The sequence below is a fragment of the Mixophyes fleayi genome, chromosome 11 (assembly GCF_038048845.1).
Source record: "Mixophyes fleayi isolate aMixFle1 chromosome 11, aMixFle1.hap1, whole genome shotgun sequence".
NCBI classification, from domain to species: Eukaryota; Metazoa; Chordata; class Amphibia; order Anura; family Limnodynastidae; genus Mixophyes; species Mixophyes fleayi.
In genome coordinates this window covers 94,199,372-94,222,515 of record NC_134412.1, presented here as the reverse complement: position 1 = coordinate 94,222,515, position 23,144 = coordinate 94,199,372, and the positions used below count along the sequence as shown (strand labels likewise).

At 44.9% G+C, this 23,144-nt stretch overlaps 1 protein-coding gene across 1 annotated transcript; it reads left to right on the top strand.

The window, feature by feature from the left end:
* The first annotated feature begins 4,318 nt into the window (after positions 1-4,318).
* CCDC15 (coiled-coil domain containing 15) lies at positions 4,319-21,428 on the top strand. The gene is made up of 10 exons (XM_075190400.1): positions 4,319-4,546; positions 7,546-7,695; positions 9,787-10,002; positions 11,634-11,744; positions 13,060-13,203; positions 13,398-13,517; positions 18,894-18,997; positions 19,453-19,614; positions 19,933-20,081; positions 20,722-21,428. The coding sequence occupies exons 1-10, from the start codon at positions 4,364-4,366 to the stop codon at positions 20,835-20,837; spliced, it is 1,455 nt and encodes a 484-aa protein (XP_075046501.1). The 5' UTR covers positions 4,319-4,363; the 3' UTR covers positions 20,838-21,428.
* Positions 21,429-23,144: the final 1,716 nt, after the last annotated feature.

The following is a 23,144-nucleotide window of genomic DNA, read 5'->3' as shown; positions in this document are numbered from 1 at the left end:
TATGCAATACGGTTGCTTTACTCGCTATGTCATCGATGTATTAAGGGCCCAGAAATTTGGGCACTAGTGGAAAAGACTACAGATGTTGTGTAGCGAAAGTCACTAGAGACATGGATAAGTAGAACGTAAGGCATGTTACCTTATTATTTGTATAACTATAGGTTTGTCACCAAGGGATGGGTGTTATAACATATCTAGCTGGCTGGCAAATCTTAATATGCATATATGATTCAAGGCTAGGAAGTGATTCGGGAGAAGGGCCTACCCGGAATTCAGGAGTTTACCGGACATTCCGTGAGTGTGGGCAAGTATGATATAAATTCCTGTTCCTCTCTCAACCTCCCGCTAAACTTATTCACTGATGCACTTGTGGTCCCTGAACAGTTTTATAAACTACTACCTTGCGCCTCATTTATCAAAATATTTTTTTTCTATCACTGCTTATAATACTTAACTTACTGCTACGCTGCGCCAGTCTCTGCAGACGTACGCATGCGCGTGCCGCTTTGCACTTCCGCAGTGGAACTAAACGCCCGGATGATAAAAAGTAGATAAATAATGGTTTATACATAGATCAAATTTATTTTAAAAAGCAAAATAATAAAATGAAAAGACATTTATGCATAACACATTGAAAGAATATAGCATTTTTTTGATCCTGAGATGGCAGCGACAGAACCGGTATCGCGGTGTGCAAGTTCCGCCACAATACTTGGTAAACAGACTTCCCTGTGCACAGTTATGTGAAAGACTTTGCCGGGGGAAGCTGGTGGAATGCTACCATAGGCAGGAGAGCAGTACTGTTGTCCAGTTATGTATTGGGCAAAAATAACAAATAATCCCTATAACTGGCAATAGAGTTTTTAACCCTTTATCGCACTTAGATTCCTGCAAACAGGTGAATGCACCTCTCTGCAAGCAGCCTTTTCTTATAGTAAGACTTTATCACAACCTGCTGCTCCAACCTCCACCTCTTGCTCTGTTGCTCTTCACCCCTCACCCTTCAGTGGTTCTTGTCCTCTCTCTCTCCTCTGATGTCACCTTCATCCCTTTATGTAAACAGTCTTTACTCGCCCTCCTTCCATCTGTAGCCCAGTTCTGCTCTTGTCAGTCACTTCTCCTTGTTCCTCACAGTCAGACCCCCTGTTGCTTTTCCCTATAACTTATGTCTACATCCTGTTTTTCTGGTCATTCCAACCCCCGCAGCTGCCTCTTCCAGCCCAAGAATTAACTGTTTTGCCACTTTCACTGCTCCACTTACCCTCTCTGTGACAGATACATAGACATCGCTTCCGCCACATCTCCTCTATATCAGAAAATTGTTAGTAAACTCATCTCTCAGGAATGTTTTTGTAATGCTGGGGAGCATCCGCTGCACCAATAAAGTAAGATGATAAAACAAATGACAGTTTGCTCCCTCTGCCGTTCTAACGCCTTAGGCTGGAGCCTACGTGGACTTCCCACAAATAAAGGCCTGGAGGTAGATTTACTAAAACGCCTAAAAATGAAAAGTGGAGGTGTTGCCCATAGCAACCAATCACATTCTAGTTATCATGTATCTCGTACATACTATAAAGTTATAGCTAGAATCTGGTTGCTATGGGCAACACTTCCACCATTCCTTTTTAGAAAGTTCAGTAAATCTATCTCCCTGGTCACTTCCCTGCAACGCTTAACGCCCTGTAACCCTATTCTCCATTACTCACAATCTACAATGCCCCCCCCCCCCTCTAATTCTTACATCTGACCATATTATCATGATGGGTAATATCATATTATTTGGAACCATTCTCAATAGTTTGAGGGCAAAAATAAGCAGGTGCTACAAGTTGGAATTCATACAGAAATAAAGATCTTCCCTGAAAGTCAAGTTACTCTCAGCCTGGGAGGATCTGTCGCCTGAAAAGCCCAAAGCACCGAAAGAGTAAATAAGTGTCCAGAGTCCGCCCTGCTCCTGTCCCATTCATCGGATGATTTATGGCTGGGAAAAAAACATTGTCCAGCTTGGAGGCCTCACAACCACAGGCAGGCCAGCTTGTTTCTTCCTAAAACACTTCTGGGAACTGATACAGAGACCGTGCCCCTCACTCCAAGAAGAGCTGAATTATTTTAGCTCCTGCAAAAACAAAACCATGTAATATACAATGTTTTAGAACATCGATGGGCACCCTGATACACTTCAGGGGCCACACTCTAACCTTTAAAAGGGCCACACATTACCCTTAATATCTGTAATAAGATAAATCTCAAGTCTTGATACATCACACAATTAACTCTTTCGCAGCGCACTATGAAATCGATCATTATTCATATGAATATTTGTGTTTACTAGCATGAGTTATAATACTTCACCATGAAAGTATAACTAGTTATTGGCCACAGACTCCCTGGATCCCTGGAGTGGTCCTACTCTTTGATATTCGGGTTGTCGCTTGTTGTATTTACCCATGAGTGGCTTAATGCTTTAATATCGGGATAATCATAGTCCGTTCCTATTGTTCACTCGATCCAGGGTAAATGGAGATGGTCCGATAAGCAGGATATGTCACTAGGAGAAGGGGGCACAGGGAAGGTCTTTATTTTTGTGCTACATTTGTGCTCATTAGTGGTCTTATTACATGTGAAAAAAGCACCTGGTTGGTGCAGGTGGCAGCTCATTGATCCTGATCTATGCCACATATCATAAGATGTAACAATCAGGTTGTATGCTCAGTCTGCCACTGGATAAGCCATTGTGAACCTAGGAAAGGGCACAGCTGCAGAAGCAGGAGCGCGCTGTCACAAACCAGTGTCTACATTTTTGCAGTTTTGTAAATGACCCATATAGGCCACTATAACGCCACGTCCTACCCTGGCATGTCACTTTAAATCCTATGCCATATTCTGCAATGTAGTGGGAAGTACGGCCTCGTGGGAGACCTCGATGAATGGGGCTGGCAAAGTCATCATTATTGTTCTCTCTTTATTGCTGTTTTTAGGAACAATTTATGTGACATGTGACATTAGCCTCGCTATGGAATGACATTGACAGGACTGCCCAGCGTAACCGACAAACAGGATTCTGTCATTAATCGTTGGCTGTTTAGCAGGTTTATAACGACATCATTTGTCTCTCATTTCCATACAACAATGCTCCACTTTTATGGGGAGTATTAGATATTTATGTTACTGTGTACATGTTTTGGGTCCGGAGTAAAGAAATAGGATGCTTGATGTTTGTTTTGTATGACAGTACAGTATTCCTGGATCATTGTAAATGTGACAGGAGCCTGTTATCAGTACTCAGAGCTGCTGGGGACCCTACTCCTTTAACTATCAGTCTGTGGCTACCTGCTGCCTCCATTCCCCTCCTCACATCATGTCACTCATCTCCTGATACACTCTGTGCTCCATGAACATATGAATGCCACTGATACATTGTATCACTCTGTCTCTGGGGTTAGTGGTAAGACCACATGGGGGATGTCGCCACTAATAACCAATACAGATCAGCTTTCCCATGCTCTGACCAATCAGAGCAAATCCACTCTGAATTGGTTAGAGAGTTGTTTGCGGCGCAGCTCCTGAAAGGATCGGTTCTTATCTCTAAATGTTGTTATTTTCTTAAGCCTTTGGGTTGCAAGCTGGTATGAAAGAAGAGGACCCCCTGGATTTAGGTGAAACATAAAGAGGGTAAGAGCTGGGGAGTGTATTTAAAAAAAAAATAAACACATTGTCATTGGGTATTTTTATTTAAGTGTATTTTAGCATAGAGAGTGCTAAGTGTAAGGTGCGTCCTGAGGCTGCATTTTTCACATGCATTTTACGCTAATAAAATGGACAATTTGTCCAACTCTTCATGACGCTTTCTGTAATAAAAATGACATAATATACATAGAAAAAGTCATTAAGGAGCTAAGAAACCAGTAATTTCCCTGTCAGCTGGCTAACTGCCCTTCAAATATAATATCCAGAAGGGGGTGAGCTGTTCTCACTGACCCTGTAGTAAATGTAACAGGTATCTTAGCTGTAGGACAGCCTGGTCAACCTGTGGGTCTCCTAGTCTTGTGGAACTACAAGTCCCAGCATGCAGTACCAACTATCAGCTGTCTATCTACTGGCAAAGCATGCCGGGACTTGTAGTTTTACACACCTGAAGAGCCACAGGTTCAGCCATAACCACTGGCAGAAATTCAATGTTGGATAATGGGAAGATAGCTGGCCAATCAGAATGAGCGACTCATCTGGCTCTGATAAGCCGAGTTCTTTGATTGGATGAGTGAGCAGCTAATCAGCGTTCTCTCAGCACGCCGGAAGTCTGATGCTGTTGCCATGGAGACTCCTGGACGCGGCCGTTTGAAAGTGTTGGTTTGGATGCGGGAAGATGGCGCCGCCCGGCCCGGTCCCTGTGAGGAGGAATGCCGGGGAGAACCCACAGCCAGGTAGTCGGAAAGCAACCCGGCTGGTGGTGAACCAAGCAGTGCTAGCGGAGAGGAACCCGGGCTCCATTGCACCTGTGGGCGCCTGGATAGAGCCGGCTGACTGGGGGGCGGAGGGTCCAGCAGTGGTGAGTGTGACCTGGGGGAGCAGGGGTTACAACCCCCCTATTCACCTGGTACATGATACTGTGCCCCCCAACATCCACCTGGTACGTGATACTGTACCTCCCAATATCCACCTGGTACGTGATACTGTGCCCCCCAACATCCACCTGGTACGTGACACTGTGCCCCCCAACATCCACCTGGTACGTAATACTGTGCCCCCCCAACATCCACCTGGTACGTGACACTGTGCCCCCCAACATCCACCTGGTACGTGATACTGTGCCCCCCAACATCCACCTGGTACGTGATACTGTGCCCCCCAACATCCACCTGGTACGTGATACTGTGCCCCCCAACATCCACCTGGTACGTGACACTGTGCCCCCCAACATCCACCTGGTACGTGACACTGTGCCCCCCAACATCCACCTGGTACGTGACACTGTACCTCCCAACATCCACCTGGTACGTGATACTGTACCTCCCAACATCCACCTGGTACGTGATACTGTGCCCCCCAACATCCACCTGGTACGTGATACTGTGCCCCCCAACATCCACCTGGTACGTGACACTGTGCCTCCCAACATCCACCTGGTACGTGACACTGTGCCCCCCAACATCCACCTGGTACGTGATACTGTGCCCCCCAACATCCACCTGGTACGTGACACTGTGCCCCCCTAACACCCACCTGGTACGTGACACTGTGCCCCCCAACATCCACCTGGTACGTGACACTGTGCCCCCCAACATCCACCTGGTACGTGACACTGTGCCCCCCAACATCCACCTGGTACGTGACACTGTGCCCCCCAACATCCACCTGGTGCGTGACACTGTGCCCCCCAACATCCACCTGGTGCGTGACACTGTGCCCCCCAACATCCACCTGGTGCGTGACACTGTGCCCCCCAACATCCACCTGGTACGTGACACTGTGCCCCCCAACATCCACCTGGTACGTGATACTGTGCCCCCCAACATCCACCTGGTGCGTGACACTGTGCCCCCCAACATCCACCTGGTACGTGACACTGTGCCCCCCAACATCCACCTGGTACGTGACACTGTGCCCCCCAACATCCACCTGGTGCGTGACACTGTGCCCCCCAACATCCACCTGGTGCGTGACACTGTGCCCCCCAACATCCACCTGGTACGTGATACTGTGCCCCCCAACATCCACCTGGTGCGTGACACTGTGCCCCCCAACATTCCCCCCCTCATTCACTTGGTACATCACACTGTGCCCCCATCCACCTGGAACATCACACAGTGCCCCCCAACATCTCCCCTTCACCTGGTACATAATGCTGTACCCCCCTCCATCATGTCCCCAGACCCCCTAAAAGGTCCACATCAACATGGTACATTGTATTCTGTCCCCCCCCCTTCCCAACATCTCCCCATCCACCTGGTACATAATACTGTGCCCGCATCCACCTGGTACATAATACTGTGCCGCATCCACCTGGTACATCATACTGTGCCCCCATCCATCTGGTGGATTATACTGTGCCCCCCAACGACCCCCCCAGCCACCTGGTACATAATGCCCTTCCCAGCAGGTGCGGATCTAATATTTTTTTTAGTGGAGGCCATTTATACCCCGCCCCCTTTGTTACTTTTATTAATGGACTGCCTGCGGCCGCGCACTGCAGGTCCGTGTCAGCAGGTAGTGTATGCTGCCCAGTCGCTATGATTGTGGTTAAAACACAATGATTGAGGCCGGGCAGGATTCTCTGTCTGCTGACACGGTCTTGCAGTGTGCGGCCGCAGGCAGACCACCCAATACTAGGTCCTCTAGGAGCTCACTTTGGATCCTTATCAGGCTGAGACTGGGGTGCACTATAAACAGGGTGGTACGTGATGGCTCAGCCTACAGACAATCACAGGAGAAGTCACCTACTGTGCTTTTTCCTCAGCTGTCTATGCATATGTGGGTCCTCTGCTGGAATTTGAAATAAACTACACTGGCCTATAGGTGGCAGCATGTACTAGTGGGGTTTATTGTGACAGCAGGCTAGGTTTATACCTGTTGTGATGTAACTTACTACTGATTTGGTTTATGACACTGAGGAGCCACAGTTATCCCCCACAGTCCAGCCACCGCCTACCTTTCCATTTTTTTAGTGTGTGTGACGTAATATGGAATGGGCTTGGCAAATGTTTAGAAAATCTCGGAATATAAATAGTGACACAGACCAGTGCTGGAAAATTGTGCTGACACATGTCTCTTCCTATATGAAGTTCTTACATCTGACTTTCTTCTATACCTCACTGCTGAGAATATGAGCAAGAATCATTTTTTGTAGCATTATGTCCATCTCTCCTTGTATTGGCTCAGGTTGTATGTAGTTGTAGATGCAGCCACTAGATGGCATGATTTACATCCATTGCTGTAGACAATGAAACTACTGTAATTCTTGTGGTGGACACGTTCTCTTCATAAAGGTTTTAGGTGGATTGTTGAATGGTTTTGTTAGTTGCCTGATTATTGCTATATATTTGTGTCCACTGACAGTGTTGTAACGCTCCCTTATTGTTATATCGAACCCTTATTCTTATCCTGTTACCCCCCCGTTACACAGTTTCACACAAGACAACTACCCCCTGACCGACATTGTTGTGTGATGGGATCATTTAGCTTATGAATCACTTTTACCTTTGCAGTCTGGCAGAACCGAAATGCAAAATGTAGACTTAACCTCATCTATCAAACTCCCAATGTCCCATAGATTGTAAGCTTGCGAGCAGCCTTCTCACCTCTCTGTCTGTTTTACCCAGTTTGTTTCTTACTGTATTTGTCCCCAATTGTAAAGCGCTACGGAATATGTTGGCGCTATATAAATAAATGATGATGATGAAAAGTTCCAGTATATTTGGCTGTGCTACACAATGAGTGATTCTTCTTAGACTACATGTAGTCACCAGATGGTTATGCATCCCGGCTATAATCTGCTCCTATCCATAAGTGATACTGAGGCATCTGTCTTCATATTCCTCCTTTTTTCAGGTGTCTGCTGAACAAATTGAAGAACAACTAATTCAATACCAGAGGGAGAAACAGCAGAGATTGATCCGTTTTCAAGGGGAAGTGAAGCATAGGGTTAATCAGCATGCCAAACAGCGCAAGAGGCATCAGCTCCAGAAATCCTATGATGCAGTAAGTTGCGGACTCCTGACCCGCTCCCTCCTCCCTGTATTGTATACAGTGCCCACCTATCCTGGTCCTGCTCCCTCAGCCCTGTATTGTGTACAGTGACTACCCAGCCTGGTCTTGCTCCCTCAGCCCTGTATCGTGATCACTGTCTACCTCTCCTGGTCCTGCTTCCTCATCCCTGTATTGTGTACAGTGCCTACCTATCCTGGTCCTGCTCCCTCAGCCCTGTATTGTGTACAGTGCCTACCCATCCTGGTCCTGCTCCCTCATCCCTATATTGTGTACAGTGGCTACCTCTCCTGGTCCTGCTTCCTCATCCCTGTATTGTGTACGCTGCCTACCCATCCTGGTCCTGCTCCCTCATCCCTATATTGTGTACAGTGGCTACCTCTCCTGGTCCTGCTTCCTCATCCCTGTATTGTGTACACTGCCTACCCATCCTGGTCCTGCTCCCTCATCCCTGTATTGTGTACAGTGCCTACCCATCCTGGTCCTGCTCCCTCATCCCTTATATTGTGTACAGTGGCTACCTCTCCTGGTCCTGCTTCCTCATCCCTGTATTGTGTACACTGCCTACCCATCCTGGTCCTGCTCCCTCATCCCTGTATTGTGTACACTGCCTACCCATCCTGGTCCTGCTCCCTCATCCCTATATTGTGTACAGTGGCTACCTCTCCTGGTCCTGCTCCCTCATCCCTATATTGTGTACAGTGGCTACCTCTCCTGGTCCTGCTCCCTCATCCCTATATTGTGTACAGTGCCTACCCATCCTGGTCCTGCTCCCTCAGGCCTGTATTGTGTACAGTGGCTACCTATCCTGGTCCTGCTCCCTCAGCCCTGTATTGTGTACAGTGACTACCCAGCCTGGTCCTGCTCCCTCAGCCCTGTATCGTGATCACTGTCTACCTCTCCTGGTCCTGCTTCCTCATCCCTGTATTGTGTACTGTGCCTACCTCTCCTGGTCCTGCTCCCTCAGCCCTGTATTGTGTACAGTGCCTACCTATCCTGGTCCTGCTCCCTCAGCCCTGTATTGTGTACAGTGCCTACCCATCCTGGTCCTGCTCCCTCATCCCTATATTGTGTACAGTGGCTACCTCTCCTGGTCCTGCTCCCTCATCCCTGTATTGTGTACAGTGCCTACCTAGCCTGGTCCTGCTCCCAGCCCTGTATTGTGTACAGTGACTACCCATCCTGGTCCTGCTCCCTAATCCCTGCATTGTGTACAGTGCCTATCTATCCTGGTCCTGTATTGTGTACAGTGCCTACCTCTCCTGGTCCTGCTCCCTCATCCCTGTATTGTGTACAGTGACTACCCATCCAGGTCCTGCTCCCTCATCCCTGTATTGTGTACAGTGACTACCCATCCAGGTCCTGCTCCCTCATCCCTGTATTGTGTACAGTGGCTACCTCTCCTGGTCCTGCTTCCTCATCCCTGTATTGTGTACACTGCCTACCCATCCTGGTCCTGCTCCCTCATCCCTGTATTGTGTACAGTAACTTAGTTGCTATTCTTAATAATAAGGTAACTGATCCAGCAGCCATAATGATACTGTGACACCCCTGCCCTCAAACTATAGGGGGTGTTTAAAAAAAATTCACTGAATACTATTAAAAATCTATCATTTTGTTTTAGTTCCTTATTTTTAAACTCCTCTCCTGTCGGACACATTTATAGAAGCTGTATTGTGAGCCTCCACCTTTACGTCACCAGTGTACTGTAGCCGGTCACATAGCCGCGCTCCTGATGACATCACACATATGGTATTATATGACACATCTCTGTCACACCCACATTGATATTGTACATCTCAGCCATATCCCCAGTGATATCACAGCCACAGTTTATCAGCCTTTTCTGTGAGTCTGTTATTTTTAATTTTCCTGTTCCAAAATGCTGTTCTACCAGAGCACTGTCAGTGTTTGTGCATTATGAGAATATAAACACAACATCTTCCCTCTGTTAGCACTTAATAAGGGCAGGTTACTGGGTTGACGTATGTGCTCAGTGATCTAGTATATACATTGCTGTGAGTGCTGTCTGCTGCACCAGTTCATAGGACGATGGATTTGTCTAACTCTGCTTCTCCTGTTCAGCTTGCGAGGGAAGGGGCTATTGTCAAACAGTCCTCTGATGCCGCCGTTCCCTTTACCCCCAAGAGGAACACCTGCGTTTACCGCAATACACAAGTTGCCATCTGTTGTCCCCGCGCCCGCCGTGTCTCTGCTCAGAAGATCAGTGACAACGTTGAGGAGGAGCAGGAAGAAAAAGATGAAAACGGAAATAAGTTATTTAAACAACATGCTAAAATGGTAAGCGTCTTCTGGTGACACCTGCGCATAGTCCTGACATGACAGAACACTAGTCTGTTATGTCAGGACTGTGAGCGTGTCATGATATCACTGTGTGTATAGTTAATCACACTGTAAAGGTTTTTGGAGCCAATGTCCACAGAAAAGATTTGAAGGTCCCATTGGTTGCATAGTGCTTAGGTGACGTGGCCAAGAAGAGCTGTCAATGTATATTAGCACAGGGTCCACCCTCATGTCGCTTTGTGCTTGGCATGTGATATTGCTCCGTGCTCATTTCCGTCCATATTTCCTGTTTTATCGCAGTCCGAGTGGTCTATGGGTAATATGCAACTAATTCTGTATTAGAAGTGTAACACTGTCAGTATAACTGTGGCCTGAACGCTAAGCAACTTGATCTGTGTCCATAATGTCCACCCACATGTGTGACCTCGCACACTGGCAGATCGTGGGCGTCGATAGACATTAATTTTCCTCCAATTTCAATCAGCATCTGACGAATCCTGGTCAGATATTATATAGCGGCATATTGGAAAGCTAGGGTTGCTGAGTCACTTCAATCTCCCAATGTCAGGTGTCCTGCAGAGCCTGTCCGACCATAGACGGTCAGCAGACGACTCCCCCCTATAGATTTCTCTGTAGCTAATGATAGAGTCCATGTAGAGAGGACATTATTTCCCTGTATGTGCAGTGGAATATAACAGCTCCCCCAGTGGAAATGTTGTCATATTGGCCATAATTAATGGATTTTCTATGTATATATCTTGTAAATAAAAACTCTCGGACAGTAATTCCCCATTTCATTCACCTAGAACTGTAGAAAAGCTATATACATCTCATTCAGAGGGATACAGTACTAGATGTAGTGTATAATTTGATCTTTGCCAACCTGCTCACACAGAGATTCCACACCAGTAACACACAGGAAAATATTACTGTGATAGCCTACATTGCTCTATATTTAGAATAGGAAAACAATATTTTCATGGTCATGTACCTTTAATGTCTCATCCACTGTGTAAATTAACAGTAACTATTTGTGATGCTCTTCTCCCAATACTGTCAGTTCTGTATATTAATATTATTGGAATGTTTCTGTTCTGTAGAAATGAGATGTGATTAGATCTTGGTCTGGTTTTACACACCCGACTTCTGGTGTCCTGACTCGATCATATTGCTTTATATATCCTATAACTAATGTCCCGTCTGCCCGCACACATAGGTGGCCGGGGATCAGACTGTTATGTTCTGGGCTGCTCCTAGTTCCCCTTCTTGGTAGGGTCAGAAGCTCACCACAAGCGCAGGCTGATAGTGGTCCTTGACTATCTGCATTATCAGGCTGTTGTGGAAATATCATGTTTATGTGGTGGTGGTTTTTTATTTTTGTTTATTCTTGCGGTGTTAGCACTTATCTGCAGTCATTTTCATGTTGCTTCCTCCAAGCGACTCAGTAGGAGTGTCAGCTCTTAAAGGCCCTGATCCACATCTGTTTAACTGAGCATATATAGACAATTCTCTAAGCTTATAATTTTCAAGCCCCCAGGTGACGTGTTCTGGGGAGGGTATTGTGAGATATCTCTGTAACCTGGAGACGTTATGTATCTTTGTCTTCTCTCCCCATGATTTGCTACCAGCTGAAGAGAACCATGCGGCAGGTGCGGGAGCGTCTGGCCGCTCTGAAGACTGTGGAGAGCGAGGAGTTAACCCTGCCTGGCGGCGTGTGGAAGGTCTCCCCCACCAGAGACGTGAGTGCAGTGCCCGTTTATGGCGTTTTACTGTGCACCATTCCAAAGGGCAGAGCAATATCACATCCTCCAAACCGTGACTTCAAGAGGGTGAAATACCTAATCCCAAATTTCCACTTTTATGGCGCCTTTATATCCTCGGGCGATTCCGCTCATAAATCTTTTATTCTTGTAATTGTATGTTGCAAAACCAAATCAGCCAGCAATAAAATATTTGGGGCTTTGCATCTCAGCAGAATATTGTATGATAAAAGTAATTGATGTACTGATGTAATTGTAATTGATGTGTGTCTTCATTACACAATGCGGGTCTTGTATCCAGGTTGTTGATCTGCCCGTCCTGTCACACTTGTCCTGTCTTTTTATGAGCAGTCCCAGTATTTAACATCTGCATCACCCCAGAATACAACCTCCTGTACACAGGCTGACATGACGGCAATTTGCGCTTTTTGTTCAGATTCTCTGACCTTGGAGCTTTTAACATGGATAGTGTCTAACAAGTGACCTGGGCCGTCTGGTGCAGTGATTGAATCTGCCTCCTGCAGACGCTACAGTGGATTATTATTGTCAGTAATGTATAAAGTTGTTGTCTTTTCCTGCATATAACTGAGTTAAACCTTAATCACTTAAAAGAAGTTGTCCACCTTCACGTGACTTTACTGGAGGGGGTACCAAATAGTATATAATTCATCAGCCGTAGGGTAAGTCTAGGAGCCAGCAGGGCTTTTAATGAACCGGGGCATCAATAGAAATGACTTCCAAAAGTTAGACCCCTGCAGTAATTTTTATGTTACTTGGCTTCAGGTACTTAAGTGTACCTGATTGTGTACACCCTCCTGCAAACTTTACTAAATACATTGATTTCCTCTTTCCTTTTCTTCTATGTTTTTAAATCACCAGTAGAGTGGATTCAAGAGCAATAAAAACATTCTGCCTGATTAAATAGTCGTACATTATTATAATGCAGAGGAAGAAATCCTAATGCTACATCAATGTATGTAGCGACATATGCAGAAGACGGTGAATAATCTTGTAAATTAACGTCTACAAGGTGGACTTGCGTCCTGTGATGCCCATCGGCGGCTTCTGGCCGCGCCATCCAGGGTATCTGTGGAGAGAGATTCCTATAGCTCATACTCAGCCTGTGGCTCTCCGGGTGTTTGTGAAACTACAAGTCCCAGCATACCCTGCTAGCTATCGGCTGGCAAAGCATGCTGGGACTTGTAGTTTCACATGTTGTCCAGACCTGCTCCAGTTCTAAGCTCAGTGCATGCTGAATACTGACTGTATGGTGACATTTAATCTGCCTCCTCAGCATCCCGTCTCCCGGAGATCCCTGGTCCTACAGGTTCCAGATGCTGAGGGAGATGAACCACTTCTGAGAGGCCGTCATGATCTGCCGGTAGAGCTCCTCACTCGTGGGTCGGAGAACGTCAACCCCATGACGCCTGGAAAACCTGTGAGTTTAATCTGCACGTTCTGTCATTAATATAGTAATACCCACAAATATATGTAACGCACAGGAGAGCCCATTACTTGCAGCAGGCTGACCTGGCGTTCATACCGCGCAGATTACTGCGCGCTCTGGTTCTCACCGGAGCCTGGGCATCACGTAAGCATTGTCCTTACTTCACCCTGTGGTCTCCTTTCCAGATGTGCCATCGGTTAATGAAGGCGTCTTATCCAGCTGGGCCAGCGCCAGCATTCAACACAGATTATCATGCCGCTCTTGTACTTCGCCCGGGCGTTGATGAAGAGGACGACCGAAAACAAGTGGGTGAAAGATTAACGATTTATTAATTTGTTTTTATTTTTAATAATTGTGCTGTGATCTCAATATTTATTACAAGGGGTTGGGTCTTGGCTGACTCTCAAATCCTCTGTTCACCTTCACGAACTCCAAATACCTGGTTCTGCTTTCACCCTTAAAGGAGAACTCCACCTATGAACTATATGCTCCCCCACAAACCCCCTCCCGACACCTAGTGTACTGACCGGGTCCCAACACGGTTCCTGCCGCTACCTGTAGTTACACATTTCCCAGGGTGTGAGCCGCACTGATCACCATCCCACGTGTTCCAGCTCAGCTCATAGACCTACTGAGCAAACCTACATCTGAGATAATACGGTGTTCTCAAATTAGTAGTAAAGTAAATGTAAAATCTCATTTTGCATTATTGTGACTGTCTTTATTTAGAAAATACAAAATGTTACATTTAAAATTGTAAATTGAAATGAAACCTTCTCACAATCCTTTTTAAAGATTTGTTGTTCCAGCAGTCCAGTTTTAATTTTTATTTTAGCACACTTAGGGCTAGATTTACTAAGCTGCGGGTTTGAAAAAGTGGGGATGTTGCCTATAGCAACCAATCAGATTCTAGCTGTCATTTTGTAGAAGGTACTAAATAAATGAAAGCTAGAATCTGATTGGTTGCTATAGGCAACATCTCCACTTTTTCAAACCCGCAGCTTAGTAAATCTAGCCCTTAGAATTCTTCTCTACATAGAGAACTAAATGAAACAAGGCAGATTGTTGTAGACTGGAATAAACTGTGTACCCACCATAAAGAGGGAAGAGCAAGGGAAACCTTTCCTTACAGTATAGAAATCTTGGTACATTATTATTATCATTTATTTGTAAGGCGCCACAAGGTATCCGCAGCGCCGCACACAGTACTAACAGTAGACTATACAGGGTGAAACCATACAGAACAATGAACAAAATGTACCAATACTTCAGAAACTCCGGCCAGTCATATGCAGTAAAGACGGAGCGGAAGAACGGGTAAGGAGACAGGAGGGGAGGGGGCCCTGCTCATACGAGCTTACATCCTAAGGGAGGGTAAACAGACCAGGCACAAGAGGAGCCAGTTGAGGCAAGAGGAGAGAAGGGAGGACGAGGAGATGGGGGTTAAGTAGATGGTTGGTAGGCTTTGAGGAAGAGGTGAGTTTTGAGTGCACGTTTGAAGGAGCACAGAGTAGGAGAGAGACGGATGGAACGACATACATATTGATAAATGAACCGATGTAATTGACCGGGACCATTAAGACAAAAATAGGATTGTACGTATTACAGCATTCTCACCATTGTACCCGTCCGACAATTCCTAGGTGTCTGATTGGCTATGAAAGACCACCTGACCTCTTCTTTTTAGGTCTTAATATGATAAATGATGTAAATAATGCTATATATCACACATATAAGACTACCCCCCCGCCCCCCTGCACTCTCGTCCTTATATAAAGTGGATAATAAATCCCATCAGATCCGCACGTTCTGTTGGCAGTGATGGTCTGGGCTCTTGTATCGGAACGAGCGAGTATATTTCAGTGTATTTATTTAAAAGAAGTAATTAATGTGTATTGCTGTCAGTTTGACATGTGCCCCACGTGTTAGTCACCCTGAGTTCTAGAGATAACAGCCATATAAATATATAGAGGTGTGTGATTGTCCTGGGAGTGTCCGATCATCATCACAATTAGTATTGATGACTTCCTGACTTGCAGCAGGTTATCCTTCAGGAGAGAGAAGTGGAGGCTTCTAGAGGTCAAACGTCTTCCACAACCATCTCTGGGACGCGTATTCTAGACCACATCTCTACATTGTAAGCTCTTGTGGCCAAACTAAACTTGTATAGAATTTAGTTTGTTGATGAAGTCAGCTGGGTTAATGGAGTCAGCTGGTTTCTGCCACCCATATTTACCCCAAACTGTTTCCGTAACTCCTTGCTGCTGCCCCCAGCTGGAAAGACAATCCAAGCGTGAGCCCCCAATCCTAGTCCTCCCAGTAGGGACCTCTCTGCTGCTCTCCGTCTGTTTCTGGTTAAGGCCCCAGATTGTGTTTGTTACTGTGTAATTCTGACTTGTAGTATCCTGGTAAGTTTCCTTCTTTCTCCTCTCTGGGGGATGCAGGGCAGATATATACGATATTCTGGGTAAACCATGTGTCCCCCTCCATCCGTCATGTACAGGTTGTACGAGGTCTCCATCACATGAATGTTTCATAGCGCTGCTTCTTGTAGTATCCTCCCCGTATTACATTGTATAAGGAGAGTAGCGCTGATTCTTGTAGTATCCTCCTCGTATTACATCGTATAAGGAGAGTAGCGCTGATTCTTGTAGTATCCTCCTCGTATTACATCGTATAAGGAGAGTAGCGCTGTTTCTTGTAGTATCCTCCTCGTATTACATCGTATAAGGAGAGTAGCGCTGCTTCTTGTAGTATCCTCCCCGTATTACATCGTATAAGGAGAGTAGCGCTGCTTCATGTAGTATCCTCCTCGTATTACATCGTATAAGGAGAGTAGTGCTGCTTCTTGTAGTATCCTCCCCGTATTACATCGTATAAGGAGAGTAGCGCTGCTTCATGTAGTATCCTCCCCGTATTACATCGTATAAGGAGAGTAGCGCTGTTTCTTGTAGTATCCTCCTCGTATTACATCGTATAAGGAGAGTAGTGCTGCTTCTTGTAGTATCCTCCCCGTATTACATTGTATAAGGAGAGTAGCGCTGCTTCTTGTAGTATCCTCCCCGTATTACATTGTATAAGGAGAGTAGCGCTGATTCTTGTAGTATCCTCCTCGTATTACATCGTATAAGGAGAGTAGTGCTGCTTCTTGTAGTATCCTCCCCGTATTACATCGTATAAGGAGAGTAGCGCTGATTCTTGTAGTATCCTCCTCGTATTACATCGTATAAGGAGAGTAGCGCTGCTTCTTGTAGTATCCTCCCCGTATTACATCGTATAAGGAGAGTAGTGCTGCTTCTTGTAGTATCCTCCCCGTATTACATCGTATAAGGAGAGTAGCGCTGCTTCTTTTAGTATCCTCCCCGTATTACATCGTATAAGGAGAGTAGCGCTGCTTCTTGTAGTATCCTCCCTGTATTACATCGTATAAGGAGAGTAGCGCTGCTTCTTGTAGTATCCTCCCCGTATTACATCGTATAAGGAGAGTAGCGCTGCTTCTTGTAGTATCCTCCTCGTATTACATCGTATAAGGAGAGTAGCGCTGTTTCTTGTAGTATCCTCCTCGTATTACATCGTATAAGGAGAGTAGCGCTGTTTCTTGTAGTATCCTCCCCGTATTACATCGTATAAGGAGAGTAGCGCTGCTTCTTGTAGTATCCTCCCCGTATTACATCGTATAAGGAGAGTAGCGCTACTTCTTGTAGTATCCTCCCCGTATTACATCATATAAGGAGAGTAGCGCTGCTTCTTGTAGTATCCTACCGTATTACATCGTATAAGGAGAGTAGCGCTGCTTGTAGTATCCTCCCTGTATTACATCGTATAAGGAGAGTAGCGCTGCTTCTTGTAGTATCCTCCTCGTATTACATCGTATAAGGAGAGTAGCGCTGTTTCTTGTAGTATCCTCCCCGTATTACATCGTATAAGGAGAGTAGCGCTGCTTCTTGTAGTATCCTCCCCGTATTACATCGTATAAGGAGAGTAGCGCTGCTTCTTGTAGTATCCTCCTCGTATTACATTGTATAAGGAGAGTAGCGCTGCTTCTTGTAGTATCCTCCCGTATTACATCGTATAAGGAGAGTAGCGCTGCTTCTTGTAGTATCCTCCCCGTATTACATCGTATAAGGAGAGTAGCGCTGCTTCTTGTAGTATCCTCCTCGTATTACATTGTATAAGGAGAGTAGCTCTGCTTCTTGTAGTATCCTCCTCGTATTACATCGTATAAGGAGAGTAGCGCTGCTTCTTGTAGTATCCTCCCCGTATTACATCGTATAAGGAGAATATCGCTGCTACAGAGCTCTCTTTATAAGTACATCCAGTTACACGTCGTATGTATTGTTGCAGGATTTACACCATGTGCTCTGTGTGCACACAGAATGGTGATAATTCTAGAGGTGGGGAGGGGGGCAGAATAGGATCTCGCCCACCGTGCACAGTGTTCACATTTACGTTTAACTATATGTGGGGTTGCAATGCAAAATGATATGGTCCATAGTGACCCCCCTCTTGTTCTCTGCACACACACACTGTATTCAGCCTGTTTCTGCGGATATATAATTACTGTACATGGTGTATGAGGTATGATGGACACGTCACGGAGGCCTGGTGGAGGTGCGGATCCTGCGTATACTCTGGGAGAGCCACGTATTCACTTTATAAAGGTTATAAATACAAGTGTTATCCCTGGAATTATATGGTGCTTTGTGTAAATAATATATGATTGTGCAATAAGTTCTGGCTGTGCCTTAGATAAGTGACAGATTGGATATTGAGTGACATATAATTATTATAATTGCGCTGTTTGGAGAGATAATAGATGTGTCACCCGGGAGACTGTGCTGTTTGTGTTTCTGGCCACGATGGTGAGGACCTGTAGTCTCCGACACTGGCACCGTGTACGGGACACCATGAACGTGTGTATGAGGAGCTGACAATCTATGGATGGGGAACGTCTAATTGCTTAATATGAGATTAACCCAATACGTAGGCCGAGAGATGATACCGTACAATGCAGAACGTTACCATCTTGTGATGCTGTTTATCGCACATATATACTGATCTGTTAGTATCTAGATAAGCAAATTACTATTAATATAATACTACGATTCACCGTGACCATAATAGTATAATAAAGCAATAAATTAAACCATATATTAAGCTCTAAAATGTAATCTCAAATAAATCCTAAAGATACAGATCATATCTATATATATCTATATAAAGTAATATAATATTCCCAACGGCAAGTAACACTAAACTAATCCTATGTACATATTGAGGAAACAACAATTCTATATGTAATGTATAATATCCATATGAACTAATATAAAGGACTAAAATGCCAAATAGACTGGTAAGAAAAAAACAATTCTATGCTTCAAATCAATAATTTTTAAACAAATATTATTAAATATTCAGAAAAATTTCTAAATAAATACAAACAAATAACAAACTCCGTAACTCCTCTAACTAATGAAGTAACTGCACTGTCAGTACAAGTTGTGATGATGATAGAGATATATATTATATTTTATACTAAAAAAAAATCTGTGTTTATGTAATTTGTTTAATAATAAGGGGATATCCCATAATGTTGTTGCTCAGTCTGATAATTGGAGAACATATTATATTATCCATTACACGTGCCTCTGTAACATTATATATAAACACTTGTTTCCTAGAGGCAGAATCAGTACCTCATGTACAGAAGACTTTTTATGGACATTGAGCGAGAACAAGTGAAAGAAACACGGAAACAAAAGGAGCACGAAAGGAAGATCTCTAAGTAAGGACATTGTGCAAATGGCGTCTCCAGTATGCTGCTCCACCTGGTGGTGACTAGGGGGAGTGCAGGGTTATGGAGAACCTGCCCCCCCCCATATCCCACATCACCTTATAGTATATTTTGTAGGTAGTAAAACTAAACAATAATGCATAGATGTGAGCAAGAAAGTGGCCCTAGGAGAGAGGGCCACGTGGTCTTTCATCTGTAATCTAAAAAACAAAACAAGCCTTCCCTTTAATTTACTTTATTAAACCCAGACAGCTCCTCCTACAGGAGCTGGGTGGGTACAGGTGAGCACAGGAGTACTTCCCATTGATGGCACCAACCGGCTGTTAGTTCTTCTACTCACCGTCCTCAGATCACTTTGACTTTCACAGACAGGCCTTGTCCAGACCTCGCGCTTTACACATTCATTGTGCATTCAACATAATTAATGTCTTTCTTTTTCCGCACAGAATTAAGAGTGAGCGAGAAGCTGAACGGCACCTGGAGGAGCAGAGAATGTGCAATGCAGCGAGTCACGATACTCGGAGGCAATCACGTGCGTTGGAGGTAATCCGAGAGCAGGAAACCACTGAACATAAAGAGAGAGCACAGAGAACCAAAGAACATAACCGGTAAATCACTGGATTGTCCACTGGATCACCGGTAGCTTCTCCTAATGGTTTCCACACTGTAAAGTGGCACATTCTCAAAATTGCACATTTGTGGTTAAACTTCGCTTTAAGGGATGTGTAAAATGTGATGTTTTTGTAGATACAATCTTATGCTGTGTATGGTTGGAACAGAGGATAGCGCTGCAGTTATTATCTCTGTAGTCTTTGTGGCTGTTATCACTAATTAGCTGATAGTGTTCTCACGGTATTACTGAACTATGATAAGCCAGCTGCTGTGTGTGTGCCGCCATCCTCCTCTTATCACGCTCTGTGTTGCAGATATGTAGAGGCGTTACGGGCCCAGATGAAAGACAAGATGATGTTACATAAGATTGAGCTGCCGCCGTTGTGCTCTTGTGGTTCTGATTTCTGGGACGCCCATCCAGACACCTGTGCTAACAACTGTATGTTTTACAAGAACCCCAAAGGTACTGTGTAGTGTTATGTGGATGTACATGAGCCCAGAGAACATTGTGTATGAAATAATAGATATATAGACTTTAGTAAGTAATACGAATCACTCTCTGGGTATACTGTATGTATGGGGATCATTGGTCCTTTTTTGGAATTTTGAAGTGCAAGTAAAGACCTGATTTGACATTAATGTTTATTGTATATTACTGAGCTGAATGATATTTATGAAATAACTGTAGGTATATACATAGGTTCACCTTGCTCTCTAGCACTCTTGCAGCAGAGTGTGAGTGACGGCTTTGCAGACTTTCATTGCAAAAACTGTGCAGCATGGATTGGTTTACTCATATACAGGGGCGGAGCCAGTGATGGCACAGTAACTCTCTGCTTTTTTTTTGGCATCTATTTGGACACTCGTAGATGTGGGAGGGGATTCAGCTGTCAGTAATTGTGTGGGGAGGTAATACTTTACATCTTAACACAGCGGAATGTCAGGGTAACACTGATATCCCCAACTGTATATGAACCTTGGAGTCCATTGTTCAGTGTTACCCTGACATTCTCAGGTAACTGAGAATAACTGAACAATGCCTGGCCTTCTGTACCCTGGCAGCATCTCCTTAATCTTCATGTTCTGTTTTGTGTGTTGGTCAGTGTACACCCGTGCCTTGCAGTCGGTCCTCTCGTCTCGTGATACGTGGGATGGAAGCGCCAGCTCCAGGTTTTCTGTCTGTAACATCAGCTCCTCGCGACCACGAGCCTTCAACTAATCTGGATAGAAAGAAGTGTCTGTGTCATTGTTTATTGCTTGTGGATAACGAGAGATGAATATTCTGGTTATGAATGTAAATGTTCCTGTCCCATGTACAGAATCAGCTATGCTGTCATCTTCATTCTGTTGCCCTTACCCCGAGATTACCGGTGTGACCTCCATAACATACTCCATATTGTACCATCATTTCTAAACACACCTAAAGCTGGGACATAAGCAGTTATACGGTCCATGTCGTATATAGTTACTGTCAGCGTGAAGTGACCCCGTTGTGCGTTACTACAGATACTGGGATTTATCTTCGTTTTATGTCTGTAATCCATGGTTCCTGTCACTGGGTTTATAGGACTGGAAGGTACCGGTCCCGGTATCCCTGTTTGCCACGTGTACATTATGGGGTGACCCAGCTGGGGAGCTATGAGCTCGCTGGAAGCTTTCAGTTACACATACCTGTACCATGCTAGTAAGTAATCAGCTCATACTACTACAATGTACAGAAATGGTAAAGAAGATAGGTGCGTATACAATACTGATCCCTTCCTCTATCATAGATGAGTTCAAGTGCAACATTCCCAGCAAATCAGTGTATTGTATATATGGCGTCACCCTCGTGGTTTACATAAAGGTCTGGCGTCACCCTCGTGGTTTACATAGAGGTCTGGCGTCACCCTCGTGGTTTACATAAAGGTCTGGCGTCACCCTCGTGGTTTACATAGAGGTCTGGCGTCACCCTCGCGGTTTACATAGAGGTCTGGCGTCACCCTCGTGGTTTACATAGAGGTCTGGCGTCACCCTCGCGGTTTACATAGAGGTCTGGCGTCACCCTCGCGGTTTACATAGAGGTCTGGCGTCACCCTCGTGGTTTACATAGAGGTCTGGCGTCACCGCAGTGATGTAACTATGCCCCGATCTCTATAGAGAGTATCTGTGTATTAGAGGGAACTGATCTCGCCAACACACTGACTTCATGTGACAGCCCGGCCTGGCTGTATTGTGTATCACCGCAGGTTGTGGATAGAGGGGAGAATTGTGTGTGTGTGATGGGTGAGATTATTCTGTGGTTGCTGCTGGAAGTATGGTCTAATTATGTCAGATGTCCCATTACTGTATAATATGATATATGGGTTTTGGTTACTTATTTAAAAAATAGTTTTGTATTTGCTATAAATGTCCAATTTCAAGATATATTTTTTCCCCTTTCTTACCTTTTTTTTTAAAAAAGAAAAAGTAATTTCCTAGTTTCCATGTGTCTCAGTGAGGAAAGACTAAGAAACAGTTTGTTCCCAGAGAAGTGCTGTAATTTTTGTCTCAGAAGGGGATTGGCTGAAAGTCTCGGTATCTTGTCCTAATGTGGGGGGTGGTCCCAGCCTAACTGGTGGTACCCACCTACCTGTTGTATGATGACTCTGAGATAGCGCTGCTATTTACATATCTGGATTCATTTATATTTGTTTTTTTAATTAATAATCTATAGACGGGGTTGTTTATATCACCACTAGAAAGCAACAAAAAATTGCATATTTAGACTTTCCCAGCACCCCCTTCCCCCTTGATTTAGAGGAGTCTTGTGCTTGGATTAAGGACCGCGCCCTAGACACCTACAAAATCCTGGGCAATTGTGCAACTGCATTTTTGCCCCCAGCTCCGTGTTTGTCTTTCAGAAATTATATTTATATGAATAGAGGATATCTCAGAAACCGTAGCTGTGAGAGAGGCTGCCGACACTGAGTACAAGACGCATAGTAGATAAAACACACAGACACCCCCTCCCCCCCCCCCCCCATGGTCAGGAATCGAACTCATGAGGCAGAAGTGCTAACCACTGAGCCATTATGCTGCCTCAGTTGTGGCCTATCCCTATTTTCTGCATGACTCCACCCCCTTCATACTCTGACCTTTTGACCTGTCCTTATTTTCGGGATCTCTTCATTTCCTGTCTATCTGACTTTTCACTTCCAGCTGCAGAAAATAACAAACCGTGTGCGGCATATGGTCATTTCATTGTACAGAATAATTGTTCGTTTTGTTACTGTAGTAAATCCCAATACAATTGTCGCATACAAGTCACTATTCTGTAAATGGTCCAGTGTAAATGCAGTGTTTACGCTTCATGTATATCTCTGTGTAGAATGGAATTCTTGGCCGAATATGCCATAAATAAGATCTTGTTTGAAACACTTTAAGCCAAGTTTTGGCTCCAAGGAAGGAAGTACAGCTGATTAAACCAATATAATAATTAAACTACACTCATAACATTTTATTAAAATGATAAAAACAAACTAGCCTCTGTTTTATTGCCGCGGTC